Raw genomic sequence first — 18952 nt, 5'->3', positions numbered from 1 at the left:
TTAATAGTTGCAAGGAAGAAGTGAGGTAAGGCAGGAGACCGTCCAACTAGTCTCGGATCAAGAACCAAATACTTGTAGATCAGACATAGACTTGGGTTCTTTGATGCCACAAGTATGAGAGAATTTTAGTAGCCCATCCCATATTGCTAAGGAATATATTAATTTCCATCAACCACATTTTGTGGAGCAGCCTCCATAAACACGGCATGGCATCAAGATGACTAAAGAATGGTTTTGCTGGAAACTTATCGTTAAATAAGCAAACATGCTTTTCCCTGCTTAACAATGATTTAGATGGATTTCAATCAATAAAGTTTTTCTTTGCAATGATTTATGTGAAGGATGATAATAGATACAAATAGACAATAAACAAAAAAAAGGCTACAAAACTGACTGCTACGAACTCTGAACTACAGAAACAATAACAGTCACATCATCCAGCTTTCCACCAGTATAAGTGGTGTAACCAAATGCATGGGCTGCATCAGAAAATGGGCTTCTTAGAGCTGATGACCTCCCTATTTCCTGTGCTCTTCCTGCTAATAGCTCGGCTATGTCCTGATAAAAATTATATCAATTGGTGTCAAAATTACAAACGGCAGATAGTTTTTTTTTCCACTAAATTAGCAATCAATACAACCGGGTCAATCGGTTTTATTTCAAAGAATAAAAAACTATTTCAAAGAAAGAGAGGGAGACGACCTCAATTTCCCTTCTCCTATCTGTGGTACCACACAATTTAATATGCATTAAAACTATGAAAGGGATAGAAACTTGGCTCTTAAATGAGGCTGAGCAGGAGAATCAAATGTGGTAACAGTCAGAGGAAGAGGGCCCTTGCTCCAACTGACTTGACCCCTTCCTCGGATATCAATGGAGAGAGAGAGGAGGTCGAGCCCCTTCTATGTAGAAGAGGGGCCTGCTGACTTCTTTTTGTGGTTTGGAACTTAATAAAACAGAAAAAGAGAGAGGGAGGGGTGAGGTTACAGGACCAGGTTTGATTATTTAACACCTCCAAGTACAAAATGAGGGAAAATAAAGTTTAAATTGTTAATATATATATATATATATATATAATCTATTTTGTATTAGTTTGCCCAATGCATTTTCATCTTTTCACATGTACTTATAGTTGTCTTCTAGAAACAACTATATTTTTAGTTTTGTTTTCTATTTTTTTCTTAATGTATTTTCTTTTATTTGCCAATTGGGGCCCCACTCATAGAGTCGTTGGGGCCCCAACGGTCATAAATATGACCGTTGGGAGCTCCCCAATGACTATGAGGGGAGCTCCCAATGGCCTTCCCTCTCTCTTTTGTTGTATATAAGGAAGTGTCCCCCTTATTTCTCTTATTGTATTCCAAGCCTTGTTCAATAATATTTTTATTCTTTTACTTGTTGGTATTGCCCTTTTGAGGCTTTTTGTATTGTCCCATCGTAGACTTCTCGCTAATGCACCTTGGTGCCTATTGTGCTTTTGTAATTGTCCACTATTGGACTTGTTTGATGCTTTTGCATCTTATCCTTGTAATTCCGCATACTTCATTACATGGTATCAGAGCAAGGTTGTGCTCTTGGTCTCTTGAAGAGTGACCATTGAAAGATTGTGATTCGGGAATCGACATTCTTGCGGCAATTTAAGTGGAGGAAATCTTCCGTACTCTTCTTCTTTCTTCTCTCTAAGCCACAATGGAGAATGAGCAAAAGATTGATCTCTCCTTCAAGTTGAATGGTACCAATTACATGATGTGGGCATCCGCCATGGAAAATAACCACAGAAGCAAGAAGCTTTGGGGATATGATGAACCCTATTCTAAAACCTCAACTCAAACTCACCAAGATGGAAGGAGAGCAAAAAAAAAACTTTAGAAGGAAATACTCGCATAAAAGCTATTCAGGATCATCAATACAAGATACAAGATTGGGAAAGTAAACATGCCAAAATTCTCGCATAGTTTATGAACAATGTTGAGCTTAAAATATGTGCTAACATAGTTAAATTTCGCAAGGCAAACGAAGCATGATTTTTCATGAAAGATATATATACACAAAAAAATCTTGCAAAACAATTCTTTCTCCAAGAAAAAATATGTACCATCAAACAAGAAGACATGAGTGTTTGTGATTACTTTAGCACTTTTAGTCCCTCATGGGATGAACTTGTAATGAAACAAGGTACAATGGAACAATAGTGAAACAAACACAATGCCAACAAAGGCTTTAATAAACTCACTTGGTCACTAATGGACCAAATACAATCTCAAGAGAGATAAAAATACCAAAACAGCACAAGAGGCATACAAGCCTATAAGATGGGAAAAAAACTCTAGAGAAAACCCTCAAGTGCTTCTTAAAGCACTGAAGAATAACAAGGGAGTGAGGCTCTATTTATAAGGCCTCACTCCAACACATGGGAGGCAGTCCAACTCTTTGGACTGCTGCCCAATAGTCATATTTTGACTGTTGTGCTTGAACTGTATGGCAGTTTATTTATTACAATGCTAAATTACATTTCAGTCCTTAGTGGACTGTACTATATGATAAAAGACAAAAATACCTTTATCGGGTATTTGAATACAATTTTATTTTTAACACTCCTCCTCAAACTTATGGGGAAATCACCGAAAGTTTGCTAAGAAGATACAAAAATTGAGGTAGTGGAAGAGCTTTGGTGAAGAAGTCTGTAATCTGAAATTCGGATTGGACATATGGCAACATAATGGTCCCCTTCAAATATTCTTCGCGAACATAGTGACAATCCATCTCAATGTGTTTTGTTCGTTCGTGAAATGTGTGATTGCTGACTATATATATGACACTTTTATTATCACAACATAGCTTTGAAGGTTCTGAGACATCAACACCTATATCGGAAAGTAGTGCTCTCATCCATACAACTTCAGTGGTTGTGGTAGTCATTGCCCTGTACTCAACTTCCGTAGAGGATAAAGACACTTTCTGTTGTTTTTTGCATCGCCAAGAAATGAGAGAATCACCTAAAAACACACAAAAGCCAGTAGTTGAGTGACGGTTATTGGGATCTCCTCCCCAGTCAGTGTAAGAAATAAGACTTAAAGATGAGGAAGAGAATAAGAATAGTCCTTTAGATATAGTTTTCTTGATATATCGAACTATTCTTAATATTGCACTCATATGGACGGTTGTGGACGCATGTTGAAATTGACTTGCAAAATGTACAACATGCGCAATATCTGGCCTTGTAATGAACAGATACATCAACGATCTAATAAGTTGTCGATAAGGGGTTGGATCATCTAATAATACTCCATCTTCAGCTCGCATTTTTGCATTTATTACTTCAGGAGTATCAGCATATTTTGTGTCTGTGATTCCTGAACGCTCAACAATATCAGTTGCAAACTTGATTTGAGATAAAATATATCCTCTTGGTGAGTAGGCTACTTCAATTCCTAAAAAGTATCTCAAAAAACCAAGATCAGTCATATCAAAAGACTTTTTAAGTAAAATTTTAATATCTTTAATTTCCTTTTGATCATTCTCTGTGATGATCATATCAAAAGAAGAATGGTCAATGAGGTACCTGTAGATCTCACAAAAGAGCAGTGTCAGTGTAACAAGATTTAAATCCAAGTTTTAATATCGTACCACTGAACCGATCATACCATGCTTTAGGGGCTTGTTAAGCCCGTATAGGGCTTTTTGAAGACGAAGAACCATGCCTTTTTCAATAGACAGACCAGGGGGAGGATCCATATATACTTCTTCATTTAAGTTTCCGTTCAAGAATGCATTTTTAACATCTAACTGGTATATCGGCCATTTTCGAATGGATGCTATAGCAACTAGAGTTCTAACTGTAGTCATACGAGCTACTGGGGCAAAGGTTTCTTCATAATCCATACCATATTCTTGAGAATATCCTTTTGCAACAAGTCTTGCTTTATATCTCTCAAGAGACCCGTCACTTTTTGTTTTAATTTTAAACACCCATCTACACCCTATTGTCTTCTTTCCGATAGGAAGAGGTTGAATTGTCCAAGTGTGAGCCTTGTGTAATGCATCTAATTCAATTTTCATGGCTTCAACCCATTCGTTTATATTTTTGGCCTCGTTATAGTTGGATGGTTTATGATAAGAATGAATAGCTAGAAGACATGCCCTGTAGTTTGGTAAGAAGGATTCATATGAGACAAACCTACTTGGAGGCCTATGTGTTCGTTCTGACCTTCTAACCCTAGTTTCTTCAGTATTTGTTAATTGATTATATCTATCAAGGGCACATGGATGCTCCCCAGTATTTCGTCTAGAGTATTGAAGAAGATCTTGAGATGGTTCACTACTTGAGTCATTAATAGACTCGAAGGTTTTAATATCATTATTAATACCTTTATTGGGTAACAAATCAAATAAGAAAGCATACTCGGATTCTTCCTTAGGAACTTCAAAATCAAATCCACTGTCATTTTCTAGAAAGGTAACATTTCTAGAAACATAGAGTTTATCATTTGTTTTATCATAACATCGATATCCTTTTTTATTATCTACATAACCAAGAAAGACACATTTTATGGCTTTAGGAGAGAGTTTGCTATATTTTTCAAGAATCACGAAGCATTTACAACCAAATACCCTTAGCCTTTTTAAATCAAGAGAAATTTTAAAGAGTTTTTCAATAGGAGACTTGTTTTCCAAAGTTTGAGAAGGCATTCTATTTATTAGATAGACTGCGATTAGGGCAGCTTCAACCCAAAATTGCTTTGGAATTTCTTTTGAAATAAGTAGGGTTCTAGTAGTTTCAATGACATGACGATGTTTTCTTTCAGAAATCCCATTTTGTTGAGGTGTCCTAGGGCATGATTTTTGATGCACAATTCCATGATTGTTTAGATATAATTGAAATTCATTTGAAAGAAACTCTCCCCCAGAGTCGGAGCGGAAGACTTTAATATTTGTTTTAAATTGATTTTTAACTAGATTATGAAAGTTTTTAAAACATGAAAAAACTTCGGATTTGAGTTTTAGAAAGTAAATCCAAGTATGTCTACTAAAATCATCTATAAATGTAACATAGTACGAATAACCACCTTTTGACATAACAGGGGCGGGACCCCACACATCCGAATGCACTAATTCAAAAATTTTATGTGTCAGAGAGGTTCTAGACCCAAAAGGTATCATTTGCATTTTTCCAAGTATACAATCTTCACATACAAAATTTTTATCTTTACAAAATTTTTCCAAAAATGGAAAAAGAGATAATTTGGATATACTTGGGTGTCCTAATCTTTTATGCCAAAGATCTATATTAATGTCTTTGACATGATTACAAAACGAGTATTTTGGTAAACACAGGAAATCCATGTAGTAAAGGTCTCCTCGTCTATGGCCTTGCCCAATCAGCTTCCCTGATTGGAGATCATGCACCCAACACGCCTTAGATGAGAAGAATACTTTACAACCATAGTCAGCAATTTGAGAGACCGAAAAAAGATTTAAATCCAATTTGGGAATGACTCTCACTTTTGGAACAAAGAATTTTTTTGAAATATCATCAAGGTTTCCTAAGCTTTTGACTTTTAAAGAGGTACCATCGGCAGTTGACACACATGAGAAATATGATTTAGTGCAATCGGATAATAGAGATTCATTATGAGTCATGTGGAAAGAAGCACCTGAGTCTAGAATCCAAGAGGTCTTACCTGGAGGAGACGAGGAAGAGATGGCAGCTCCGGATGTAGAAGGTGCAGCCTTAAGAAGTTGTGAGACGGCTTCTGCTATTTGAGCAAGATTTAATTCATTGAAGCTGTCCCCTTTTCTTGATTCTTGAGGTTCTTCACTTAAGGCGGACACCTTTTTAAATTTAGGACATTCCGGTCTTATATGTCCGGGTTCCTTACAATGATGACAAATAATTTTTCATTTGTATCTGCCCTTGTATCCTCCTCCATTATGTCCTTCCCAGAGTTACCGGAAACGCATATGCATAAGGGGAAGCGCACTTCCCCGAGATGCATTTCGGAAGCGCGAAACGCGGCGCTTCCGAAACGCACAGGGAAGCGCACGTAAAAAAGAAGAAGTGCGTCCCCCTTTAAAGGGAAGTGCGTCCCCCTTTAAAGGGGGACACGCTTCTCTTTATAGGGGGGACGTGTCTCCCTTTAAAGGGAGACGCGTCCCTCTTTTAAAGGGACGCGTTTCCCTTTAAAAGGAATCGCATCCCCCTTTAAAGGGGGGCACATTTACGAAATACCAATTTTACCCTTTTTCAAAACGAAATTGACACGTGAAAAACAAGAAACTAAAAAAAAAATATTTCTGAATAAGGGCAAAACAGACATTTTAAAAAAATCGTGAAAACTTAAGAACGAAGGCTCAGGGTTTTGCTTTTTCACCTGACTCCTCTCTCTCTCTCTCTCTCTCTCTCTCTCTCTCTCTCTCTCTCTCATTTTCGGCCACCGACGACGGGCGACTTCCGATGACCGACGACCTCTGACGATCTGTGACCTCCGCCGATCTGCTACCTCTGACGATCGGTGACCTCTAACGATCGGCGACCTCCTCCTTTGTTGACATCCGAAGACCTCGATCGACGTTGGCAATGTCTCTGTTCAGGTATGTTCCTCTCTCTTCCACTGACGTTCGACGACCTCTAGATTCGCTCGAGGTCATCCAAAATTTGTTGTGAGAGGAACTGAGGCGTACGCCTCTCACAATAAATGCGATGAGGCGAAGCGAGGCGTTGAGCCTGTGCTTCGCCTCTGAGGCGCACGCCTCAGTACTTGAGGCGTAACACTGGTTCGGGGGCAGCGTCCCCGATTTTTTTTTTGACATAAAATAAAAAATGGCTACAATTATTAATAAAAATCTATTTCATATGGACAAATCGAACTATTTGTTGCAGTCAGGGCTGGGTAGGACTAGGCTGGGCTACAAAAATGGATAAAAATCTATTTCATATGGAATCAGGGCTGGGCTAGCCGGCTAGAACTGGGCTTTTAAAAAAAAAATAACTGTTACGGTAGCCTCCCGAAACAGTTATTTATTTTTTATTTTTTAAAATCCCAGTCCTAGCCCAGCCCTGATTCCATATGAAATAGATTTTTATCCATTTTTGTAGCCCAGCCCAATACCCAGCGTCGCTTTTTTTTTTGAGATAAAATAAAAATGGCTACAATTATTAATAAAAATCTATTTCATATGGACAAATCAAACTATTTGCTGCAGTCAGGGTTGGGCTACAAAAATGGATAAAAATCTATTTCATATGGAATCAGAGCTGGGCTAGGAATGAGCTTTTAAATTATTTTTTTAACTGGACTGGGAGGCCCATATTTTTCTTTGATGAAGAGTTTTCGAGTGATATAGGGCTGGTGTCTGACTTGTGTGGTGTGAGGTTCAGCTCGTGAGTAGAGGTTTGATTCCTCCATTCTCTCTAGAAAGTACATTTAGGGAACAGGGGATTGTTAGAGACTATTTGTTTCATTTTCCCGTTGCAATAACATGATGGTCTTTTTCTTTTGTGTTATCAATATGATGATCATTTATATTCTTATTTGAGTCCCATGAATGAAGAGTATATTGGTTGAGAAACATTTCACATTTTGTGGTTTAACTGAGTTTATTTGGTCGTCTTTTTTAGAAATAAGGGTTAATTCAGTATTTTTTTATCATTCTTGTAGGTTTTAACTTTTAAGTCATTTTGACGATTGCTTGAATCCTGATTCCTGATCAGATTGACTGGATCACTTTTATTATTCTTTTACTATTGGATATATATGGATTATTGATTTATTGTTTTCAATTTCAAAGTCAATGAAAAACATGTTCTGCCTCCACAAGTTGTCTTATGGTTTCATTATGGTGTTTGATCTTGCAGACTTCTAGAATCTATTCTCTCCTTGATCTCTTGAAGTGATTTTGCTTTATGTGAATTCTGAACTTACATGTTGATCAAGTGAACCAAGCATGATAAAAGAAACAAAACAAAAGAGATACTTATAAGTATCCTATAATATATAAAAAATATATTATAGGAAAATTCTTGAATTCATATTATAAAAACATATTATACAAAATGTATACCAAGCATGATTGAGCTTATCATCCCTATTAAGTATGAATTCTTTGCTATACCGAGCGTGGGCACACCCAGGCTCGACTCATTTACTCTATCAGAAGAGTGGGGCAACTAGTATGTTGTAGCTAGTTGTTTAAAATTTTAAATAAATATCATTATTGCTAGTAACAGCCAGCCAATATGAATTTTGTTTTTCTTAGTTGTTATGTTATCTTATTTTGGCATTTTTTCATAAATACAAACTTTTGAAAGAACTTTTTTTTTTAAATTTTGTTTGCTTTATCATAGTATATTATATTTTCATAGATCTTTCACCTCCTTAAATGATGTTTATTTATTTGTTTTAGTAATTGGTAAATTATGAGTAATGATTTGTGTTCTTCACTCTCCATCATTTACTGTTAATAATAGCTTTTTTAAAGTGTTTTAGGTTGATTCTGATACTTTTATGATGCAGATATATTTGCATGTTCTTTGCTTCATTAATGACCATCTCAAGCTATGATCACGATAATTCTGATGACGATGACGATTCTTTGTACAATTTGGAGCATGAATCATCTAGTGGTGTTGGGAAGGGCAAGAAGAGGTCTTCTGCTTGTCCATATCAGTTTGAGGACCGAAACGAAAATTGTTTTGATGAGAAAGATGAAGAAGAATATGACTTGGATGACTACTATTCTGAAGATAACCAAGATGATGAACCACCTAGCATGCATAAAACAACAGTGCTATGGCGCCATGTATTGAAACAAAAGAAGAGTGGGCAAGGAAAGCAAGGTGGAACCCAAGTTTTTATGTGCAGGCACTGCAAAAATATTTATCATGGGTCATATACTCGAGTTTTTGCACATCTCATGGGATCTTCAAAGGGACAAAGTGTTGGGATTGCCTTTTGCCCTGTAGTTGCAAAAAATGCAGAATTGGCAAAAAAAATTAAGAGGCAAGTTCGTCGAGTGGAGGTTTCATCAAGTGCATTTGAGTTGAGGAGATCAAGAATTGATACTCCGAAGAAGCCTATTAGTATGACTACATCATCTAGTGGAAGCCGAAAAACAGTTGATATTCGTGATACCTTTAAAAAGGTAGAAAGAGATGATGTAAATCACAAAATTATCAGATTTTTGTGTGCAAATGGCATACCTTTCAATGTGCTTCGATCACCATATTGGGAAGAGATGATATTTGCAGTTAGTAAAGTGCCCGGATATAAACCCCCATCATATGAAAAAGCGCGAACAACGTTGCTTGACAGTGAGAAAGAGTGTGTTCACAGGGAGTTAAATGAATTTCGAGAAAAGTTTAAGGAGTTTGGAGTTTCCATTGTCTCAGACGGTTGGACAAATATCAAGAACAAACACTTGATAAATATACTTGCCTCAAACTGTTTTTGCTCGATGTTCTTATATGCAAGCGATTTTTCTAATGTGCAACAGTCAGCTGCAAACATTGCCGAGTTTTTTAAGACGGGATTTAAACTTGTGGGGCCTTCTAATGTAGTGCAAGTGATTACAGACAATGCAGCAAATTGCAAGTTAGCAGGTGAAAAATTAAAACAAACGTACAAGTATATTTTTTGGTCACCTTGTGTTGTGCACACACTTAATTTGATCTTCAAGGATTTGGCACATGAGTTTCATTGGTTGGGAGAAACATATTTGCAGAGTAAAGAAATTGTGAAGTATATCACAAATCATTCAAAAGCACTAGCAATCTTTAGAAGCAATGAAAAATTAGAATTAATAAAGATTGCAAAAACAAGGTTTGCTTCACATTATACTACTTTGAAATGCTTGCTTGATGTGAGGGAGAGCTTAAGGCTCACAGTAATTTCAGATAGATGGAGCGATTGGAAGCAATCATGCACGAATGAAATTATGAAAAAAAGGGTTGTTACAACAGAAACAACTGTTCTTGATGAAGAATATTGAGATTCTGTATGTTTAGCATTATTGATTACAAAACTCATCTATAAGATGATTAAATTTTGTGATCAGGAAGGCCCTATAATTGGTGACGTGTATGAAGGCATGGACAACATGTTTGGGGAAATCAAAGACAATCTAAACGGACAACCAGATTTATATGAAAAGATTCATAAGATTGTCTCAAATAGATGGGATAGAATGAATGTGCCTCTCCATAGTCTAGCCCACATGCTTACTCTAAAATATTACGAGTCGGAGTATCTCAAAATCCCAGCAGCAGGAGGGGTCAAACGAGTTTCTCCTGGTAAAAATTTAATTCTAGCTATTTAATAAAGTTTAAAGTTAAATGATTTAATTATTTTATTATTTCATTTGCATTTTCTTGTTATAGTTACTAAACATTTTTTTTTGCAGAAAAGGATAATGATATCTTAGACGGTGCAATGCTCGCGCTTGAAGTCATATCTTCTGGAAATGAAGAGTTATCTACACTTTATAGGTCACAACTTGTGGCTTTTGCATCAAAAAGTGGAAGATTTAGCCGAAATGCAGCACGAATAGATGCACTGAATCCTACAATGTCAGTGCTTAATTGGTGGCGTTTTTATGGTGGTGATACACCGGAGTTGAGAGCATTAGCCATTAAGGTTTTATCTCAACCTATTAGCACATCTTCTGCAGAAAGAGTGTGGAGCACCTATAGTTACATTCACAATGTTAAAAGAAATAGGCTCAATGAAGATCGTGCTGATACCTTAGTGTATATTCATTCCAATCTTCGATTGATTGACGGGTATAATTAAACTGTGTTGTACTTTTGTTTTGGTATTTTTCTCTTTTTTTATCATTGATTGTTTATTAGCATTCATATTTTATATTCTTGTTATAAAAGGTACAACAATCGCTATAAGGAAGGGCCTAGTCGAAAATGGGATATCAATCCAGAACTTCCTATTGTAGAAGAAAATACGTTGAGATTAGAGGATATGCGATGGCGAGATTTGGATGATAGTGCACAACAATCAAGCACTATTTTCAAATCCAAACATAAAGATGCACAACCAAGAGCTCCATTACCTCCAATAATTATACGTACAAATGAAGTTGAAGAGAATACAAATCAACCCATCAGAGCTAGTAGAACTGCAGATATACAAGAGCGACCATCAGTTCCTCATGGTCGGATTGATCGTTTCTTTAGCCGGAGACCTAGGCAAGGTATGTTGATATTGTGTTTTTTATATTTTAAATTATGGTTTTTGAATATTTTAATTTTTTAACGTATTCATTATAGGAAATGAAGGAAGGAGCAGAAGACATGGTCGTGGAGGACAAGAAGCACGTGATGATGCAGAAAGTTCGCGATCTATTGTTGACTTGAAGGGGAAGAGAAAGATGACAGATTAATGAACTCTTGAATTATTATTTTTTTTTTATGATGTAGTTGGAGTAGTCCAACTTAAAAACTTTTATATACAACAAGAATGTGAATTATGATCTTCTTTTGATGTATAATTTTTTAAATGCTTGACAGTTGCAATATGATGCATTTGTTAGATAATTACAACTTATATTATTTATTGTCTATATACATGTTTTATTTTGTCAATGATGACATAAATCTTAGTTTTTGATAAAATAAAAATATATAATTACATTTTCGCTTCCCTTTCGATTCTTATTCGCTTCCCTTTCGCTTCTCACTCGAATCCTATGTCGCTTCCTTCTTCGCTTCTTAGGTCGCTTCCGGTTCGCTCCCTAGGTTGCTTCCGAGACGCTTCCTGGTTCGCTCCTAAGTCGTCCCACGCTTCCCGCTTCCTAAAATTTTAGAAGTGCCTCGCTTCCCGCTTCCGCTTTCCGTATCGCTTCCCGCACCCGCTTCCTCGACGGGCAACTCTGGTCCTTCCCCATTGAACTTCTTCTCAAAGTGAGGTGGTTTATATGTTTTCACAAAATTTTCTGGCCTTGCCATGGCAAGGACCTCATCATTAGACTTTTGCATTCCAAGTTTTGTCTCTTCTTGACAAATTTGAGCAAGGGCCCCACTTATAGAAGGAGAAGTGGTCCTATGAAGTAAGGAAGATCTAACTTGCTCAAATTCCGGTCGAAGGCCATAAAGAAAGGAGAAAAGATTTTCTCTTTCGATTTGGGTCCTTCTCATATCAATAGCCGAACCTTCCCATTTTGGTTCCAACATGGCTAATTCATCCCAAATAGGAGATAAAATACCGTAAAAATCTTACACTTTTATCTCCTTGTTTTGAATTACGTACCTTGTCTTGGAGATAATAAAGTCTAGCCATATCCTTTTAGATAAAGGTACTTCTTAGAAAGCTCCATGCGTCACATGCCTTCTTGAATTTGATGATATTGGTGACGATCTTGAACTCCATGGTATTCATAAACCATGAGAGTATTTGTGCATTGTTTGCCTCCCAATCTTCCAATTTATTTTGGAATTCTTCCAAGGCTTTTTCTTTTTCTTCTTCGGGCAAGGCTTTGACTTGATCTCCTTTTCTTCTAGTCAATTTGAGTTGTGGTTCACTAGTAGAACCACTAACCAAACCCCACATTTTTTTTCCCTTGATATGATTCTCCATAGCCGTCGCCCATATCAAGTAGTTGTTTTCATTGAGTTTGTAGGTGATGACGGTGGCGGACTCTCTTTCTCCCATAATGAATACTTAGAGTTTAAAATAGAGGAGATAGGGAATGATCAATGATCGAAGAACACTTCCTTCGTGAGGTTCTCCTTCTTTCAAGAGCCTAGCTCTGATACCATGTAATGAAACAAGGTACAATGGCAATAGTGAAACAAACACAATGCCAACAAAAGGCTTTAATAAACTCACTTGGTCACTAATGGACCAAATACAATCTCAAGAGAGATAAAAATACCAAAACAGCACAAGAGGCATACAAGCCTATAAGATGGGGAAAAAACTCTAGAGAAAACCCTCAAATGCTTCTTAAAGCATTGAAGAATAACAAGGGAGTGAGGCTCTATTTATAGAGCCTCACTCCAACACATGGGAGGCAGTCCAGCTCTTTGGACTGCCTTCCAACAGTCATTATTATGACTGTTGGGTGGCAGTCCAACGTCTAGTTGGACTGCTGCCCAACAGTCAAAATATGACTGTTGTGCTTGAACTGTATGGCAGTTTATTTATTACAATGCCAAATTACATTTCAGTCTTTAGTGGACTGTACTATATGATAAAAGACAAAAATACCCTTATCGGGTATTTGAATACAATTTTATTTTTAACAGAACTATCTCTTATTAAACCCAAGTGGGTTGCTAGAAAATATGTTGAACTAAGAAGAGAGCAAATGAAAAAAAACACTTTTTTCAATTCTTACATGGGCTTAGGCCCGAATATGAAAAGTTAGATCTTCTCTCCTTCATAGATCTAAGTCTCTTCCTGTGGAGAATGTCGTTGCCGAAATATGCTAAGAGAAGATTCGTCTTGGCATGATAAAAGGAGGAAATGAAGTATTAGCCATGTCCAAGCTCGACAATCATATAAAAACCTACAAGTCTCTATACTTTGAGAGGCAAAATAGCTATAATAGAGGCTACAAAAAGGTTATTTGTCATCATTGCCATAAATTGGGTCATATACGATCTAATTGTCTCAAGTTATATGAAACCCCTAAAAATAAAGTAGCTTTCATTGAAGAAACCACATCAAGGAAGAAAAAATCAATTAAAGGAAAAGATTCATTTTCTCTTGCTTAACTATCGAAGGCACTTCAAATGTTACTTAAATCTCCATCTACATCGGGTGACGCAATAGCCTCATCTTCTCCTCTAGGTATGTTTTCTTGGATCCTTGATTATGGGGCCTCCTTTCATATGACACCTCATGATAATGGTTTATCCGACTTATGCACTAATTAAAAATCCTCCTAGATTTCAATTGCCGATAGAACATCTTTGTAAATTAAAAGTGTTGGAACTTTAAATTCCTCTAAAAAAAATTTCTGCCAAAAGTAAGGGTTGCTCCTTAACTAAGTTTAAATCTTCTTTTCGTTTCACAAATTTCTGATTATGGATATGAAACCTCCTCATCTAAGGATTGCTTAGTGCAGGATCTTCAATCCAAGAAGCATATTGGGCAAGGCCTAGGAAGGGAGATCTTTACTTCATGAACTATCTAAACCTTCCTCTAAACTCTTTTTGTAATTATATCCAAGATAAAGATATTGAAACTTGGCATAAATGACTTGGACACTCAAGCTTCTCAAAGATGTATTTTCTTCTTTTTGGGGAAAATTTTGTAATGAAAAAAAAATTGTTTGCAAAGATTTTATCTTAGGAAAGATGAAATCAACTCCCTTTCCTAATAGAACCTTTGTCTCTAAGAGACCTTTTGAATTAGTGCATTCGGATGTTTGGGGACCTTCTCATGTCATATCAAAAGAAGGATATTCATATTATGTTACCTTTATTGATGATTTTACTAGATATGCATGGATATACTTAATTTCAAATTCGATGTATTCTTTTTCTTTAAAAATTTTTCTATAATTGTCAAAAATCAATTTTAAAGCAACATAGTTATTCTTAGATCTGATTCGGGTGGTGAATACTTATCAAATGAGTTTCAAAATTATCTAGAACTAAACGGGATTTGTCATAAAAAATCATGTCCTAGAACTACCCAATAAAATGGATTAGCCAAAAGAAAACAAACATATTTTAGAAACCAATAAGACATTACTTATTTCTAAAGATATTTCAAAAAGTTTTTGGGTTTCTATTTGATCTCTTGCTACAAGAATGGTTGAATTCTTGTGATGATTCCTTAGATGACATAGGGGATAATCACTTAAATGACAATGAAAATGGTGATAATAATGTGCATGAAGAATGATCTATAAATAATGATATTGTTGATAAACCTATTCAAATTTATAACCGGCGTGAACAAAGGAATCCTCTAAATGCGTTAAAAAAATATTCCCAAAATTCGCCATTAGAAGAAACCTCACTTAGGAGATTCAATCGTATCTCCAACCCACCAAGTAGGTTTATATCTTATGACACGTTAACACCAAAATATAGGTCATGTCTAATAGCATTGCATTCCTATCATGAACCATCACATTATAATGAAGCGAAAAATCTTCCTCAATGGGTTGAAGCTATGAATATAGAACTTAAAACTCTTGAAAAAGCTAAAACATGAGAAATAACTTCATTAGCCATAGAAAAAAAATCTATAGGATGTATATGAGTTTTTAAGGTTAAAACTAAGAGTGATGGATCTCTAGAATGATACCAAGATAGGTTAGTAGCCAAAGAGTACTCTCAAGAATATGGTATTGATTACGAAAAAACATTCGCCCAGGTAGCTAGAATGACTAGTGTTAGGATCCTCATAGTTGTTGCATCTATTAAAAAATGGCATATCTACCAATTAGATGTAAAAAATGCTTTTCTAAATGGTGAATTAAATGAAGAAGTTTACATGAATCCTCCGCCGGGGTTTTTATTGAAAATGGTAAAATTCTTAAACTTAAAAAAACTTTATATAGTCTAAAACAAGCTCCTAAAGCTTGGCATGATAAATTTAGTAATGTAAAGACTGTTAAAATGTATCTAATATATATATACACACATATATATATACTGTATATTACATCAATACCTGATAGGGGTATTTTTGTAATTTCACATAGTTGTTTTAGAAAACAACTATTTTCGAATTTCATAAAATGTAATTTTCTTTTTTTTTTTATTTTTTAGAATTCTTTTTTGTATTTTTTGAGAACTAAAAGGGGCTCCAACCATAGAGTCGTTGGAGCCCCCAACGATCACAAATGTGACCGTTGGGGGCTCCCAACGACTCTATGGGAGCCCCCTTTTGGGCTCTCCTTTTGAGGCCTTTGGCCATCTCTTCTCTCCTCTCCCTCTTGTATAAATAGGGGTGAACCCCTTGTATATTTTTCATTCTTGAGAGCTTTCTCTCTTCTCAATAAGAGGCTTTTTATATTGTTGCCTTCTTAAAGGCTTGTGCTTGTATTGTCCCTTTGTGGACTTGTGATATTGTCTCTTTTATTCATTGTTGTAAGTGCTTGTATGCACTCTTTATATTTCTGCAATATCTCATTACAAAGACTCATCTGGGTTTTCATTCATGCTATACTGACACTGTTCTTTTTGTTAAAAGTAAAGGTTCTATGGTTGTTATTTTTCTACTTTATGTAGATGATATGATTATCACTAGAATGTGACAAACAAGGAATTGGTGATATTAAAAATATTTTAAAATAAAACTTTGTTATGTCTGATTTAGGTTTCTTAAGATACTTCTTAGGTATTGAAGTTGCGTACTCTCCCAAAGGGTACATCCTTTCTCAAATGAAACTTGTTGTTGATATTTGTACCAAGTCTGAGATTATAGATGATAAGAAGATAGAAACCCCATAAGCTATGTCACATAGGTGCGGGGGTGCGGGAGGATATATATAAAATTATATATATTATATAAATATATATATATATATATATAAGTTTTAAGTTTTAAAAGTTAACAACAGTAACACTAATGAAATAAAAAATAATTATCATAATATCATCAAATCAATTCATTATCATGCATGCAATAAATCAAATTAACAATCTAGTAGTAGTATAATTGAAAAAATACGTATAAATACATGAAGGAACAAGTTTTAATTTTCAAGCATGAAGAAAAAAATTCTGCATTGGATGATTCAGAATTTTTTAATCATATTCAATAATGCAACTTGATCTATCTAAGTATTTAACTAGTAACTAATAAAAGTATGAGCATTCAACCAAATTTTAAGTAACAAAATCAGTAATAACAATCAAATTACCCAACATCAAGTCATCAACAAATAATACACATTAGTCATTAGCATAAGCAACCACATGTCACAGGAAAAGCTCAGTTCTGCTTGGCTGAGCTTGTGAAAACTCAGTTTGGCTCATTAATTGGGTTCAGTGAGTGAGCCAACCAGCATTTTTAGGTAAGGGTCGTAAGGCCAAGTATGAGTTGGGAAAGCTCGACTCGGATATATATATTATAAATGAATATATTATATTTTAAATGTATATTATGTATAATGTTTATATTACATAGGTTTTACATGTAAAAACTCTTAAAAGATAGTTTTTTGAAAAAACGAGTCAGCTCATGATCAACTCTTAACAAGATGAACTGAGTTTTCCCTAAATAGGTAAATATTTTTTAAAAAATAGGCAACCTAAGTGTTTAGCCGAGATTCAAAGAGAGAGAGAGAGGTACACAATAACAGAGGGAAAAGGGGAAAGAGATTGAGAGAGAGAGGTAGCCGAGAAGAGAGATTGAGAGATAGAGATTGAAGGAGAGAATGAGAGAGAGAATGCGTACCTGGGTTAGAGACGAAGAGGAGGTGTTGCCAGACAGTGATAGCTCGTAGTCGTCACCGCGTCGGGGTCGGGAGGAGAGGGCAAAATTTTTTTGCCCTAATCCTCCTCTCAGCCCATTTCATCGGGGTTTTTTTAAGTCCAAAATTTGGACATTTATGACCTTGAGTGCATTGACTACACCTAGGGTCAGTTTGACTACACCGGGTGCCGCACCCACACGCACGCCCGCACGCACACCCACATCACGTCAACGCAGGTGAGGCACCTGGTTGGCCAAATCCCTGTGACATAGCCCAGAAGTAATTAATGCTAAATTGGAGGTAGAAGATAGGACTCTACTTCAAGATCCTACTCCTTACCGCCAACTTATTGGGTCACTCACATACTTATACATCACTCGGTCAGACATAACTCATGCAATTCACTCTATTAGTCAGTTTCAGCATGCTCCTACTATTGTGCACATGAATGTTGTCTTGAGAATTGGCAGATATATCAAGAATACTATAACCAAGGGGTTTTTTCTATCCTCATATTCTTCGTTTGATTTATATGCCTATACTGATGCCGATTGGGGTGGAAATCCCAATGACAGTCTCAACTAACAATTTTTGTGTATTTTTAGGTGACTATGATTTTATGGAGATACAATAAGCATCATAAAGTATTATTATTCTCAACTGAAACTAAATATCGTGCAATGGCTACTACAACCATGGAGCTTGTGTGGCTTCAAAGTCTTCTTAGTAATATGGGAATAATCATCTCAACTCCTTCGAAGATGTGTTGCAACAATAAGAGTGTAATTTATATCGCAAGCAACTACACCATACATGAGTGAACTAAACATATCGAGATGGATTGTCATTATGTACGTGATGAATATTTGAGAGGAACTATTGCATTGTCGTATGTCACACCAGAGTACCAGTTGACGGATTTCTTCACAAAAGCTCTTCCTGCTCCTCGAATTATTTTTCTCCTTAGCAAACTTTCGATTATTTTTCAGTAAGTTTGAGGGAGAGTGTTAATATATGTATATATATATATATAATCTATTTTGTATTAGTTTGCTCGATAAGGGCATTTTCATCTTTTCACATGTACTTATAGTTGTTTTCTAGAAACAACTATATTTTTAGTTTTGTTTTCTATTTTTTTCTTAATGTATTTTCTTTTTTTTATTTTCTTTTTATTTGCCAATTGGGGCCCCACTCATAGAGTCGTTGGGAGCTCCCCAACGACTCTATGAGGGGTGCTCTCATTGGCCTCCCCTCTCTCTTTTGTTGTATATAAATAGGGGGTGTTCCCCTTATTTCTCTCATTATATTCCAAGCCTTGTTCAATAACATTTTTATTCTTTTACTTGTTGGTATTGGCCTTTTGAGGCTTTTTGTATTGTCCCATTGTGGACATCTTGCTTATGCACCTTGGTGCCTATTGTGCCTTTGTAATTGTCCACTATTGGACTTGTTTGATGCTTTTGCATCTTATCCGTGTAATTCTGCATACTTCATTACATAAATAAGATAGACACTTCTTGTCTAAGACACTCAAAAGTTTCAGACACATGACATAGGT

General features: G+C 35.8%; 1 protein-coding gene across 1 annotated transcript in view; it reads right to left on the bottom strand.

Annotated features, from left to right (window-relative positions):
- Nucleotides 1-232: 232 nt before the first annotated feature.
- The window catches only part of LOC149816708 (Protein phosphatase 2C family protein), an 89832-nt gene continuing 71112 nt past the window's right edge, over nt 233-18952 (bottom strand). The window contains exon 9 of the mRNA XM_089987200.1: nt 233-558. Within this exon, the coding sequence (XP_089843326.1) occupies nt 397-558 (162 nt within the window). The 3' untranslated portion in view covers nt 233-396. The remainder of the gene's footprint in view (nt 559-18952) is intronic.

The sequence above is a fragment of the Nuphar pumila genome, chromosome 14, assembly GCF_984573655.1.
Source record: "Nuphar pumila chromosome 14, dmNupPumi1.hap1.1, whole genome shotgun sequence".
NCBI classification, from domain to species: domain Eukaryota; kingdom Viridiplantae; phylum Streptophyta; class Magnoliopsida; order Nymphaeales; family Nymphaeaceae; genus Nuphar; species Nuphar pumila.
This window is presented reverse-complemented; position numbering and strand designations above follow the sequence as displayed.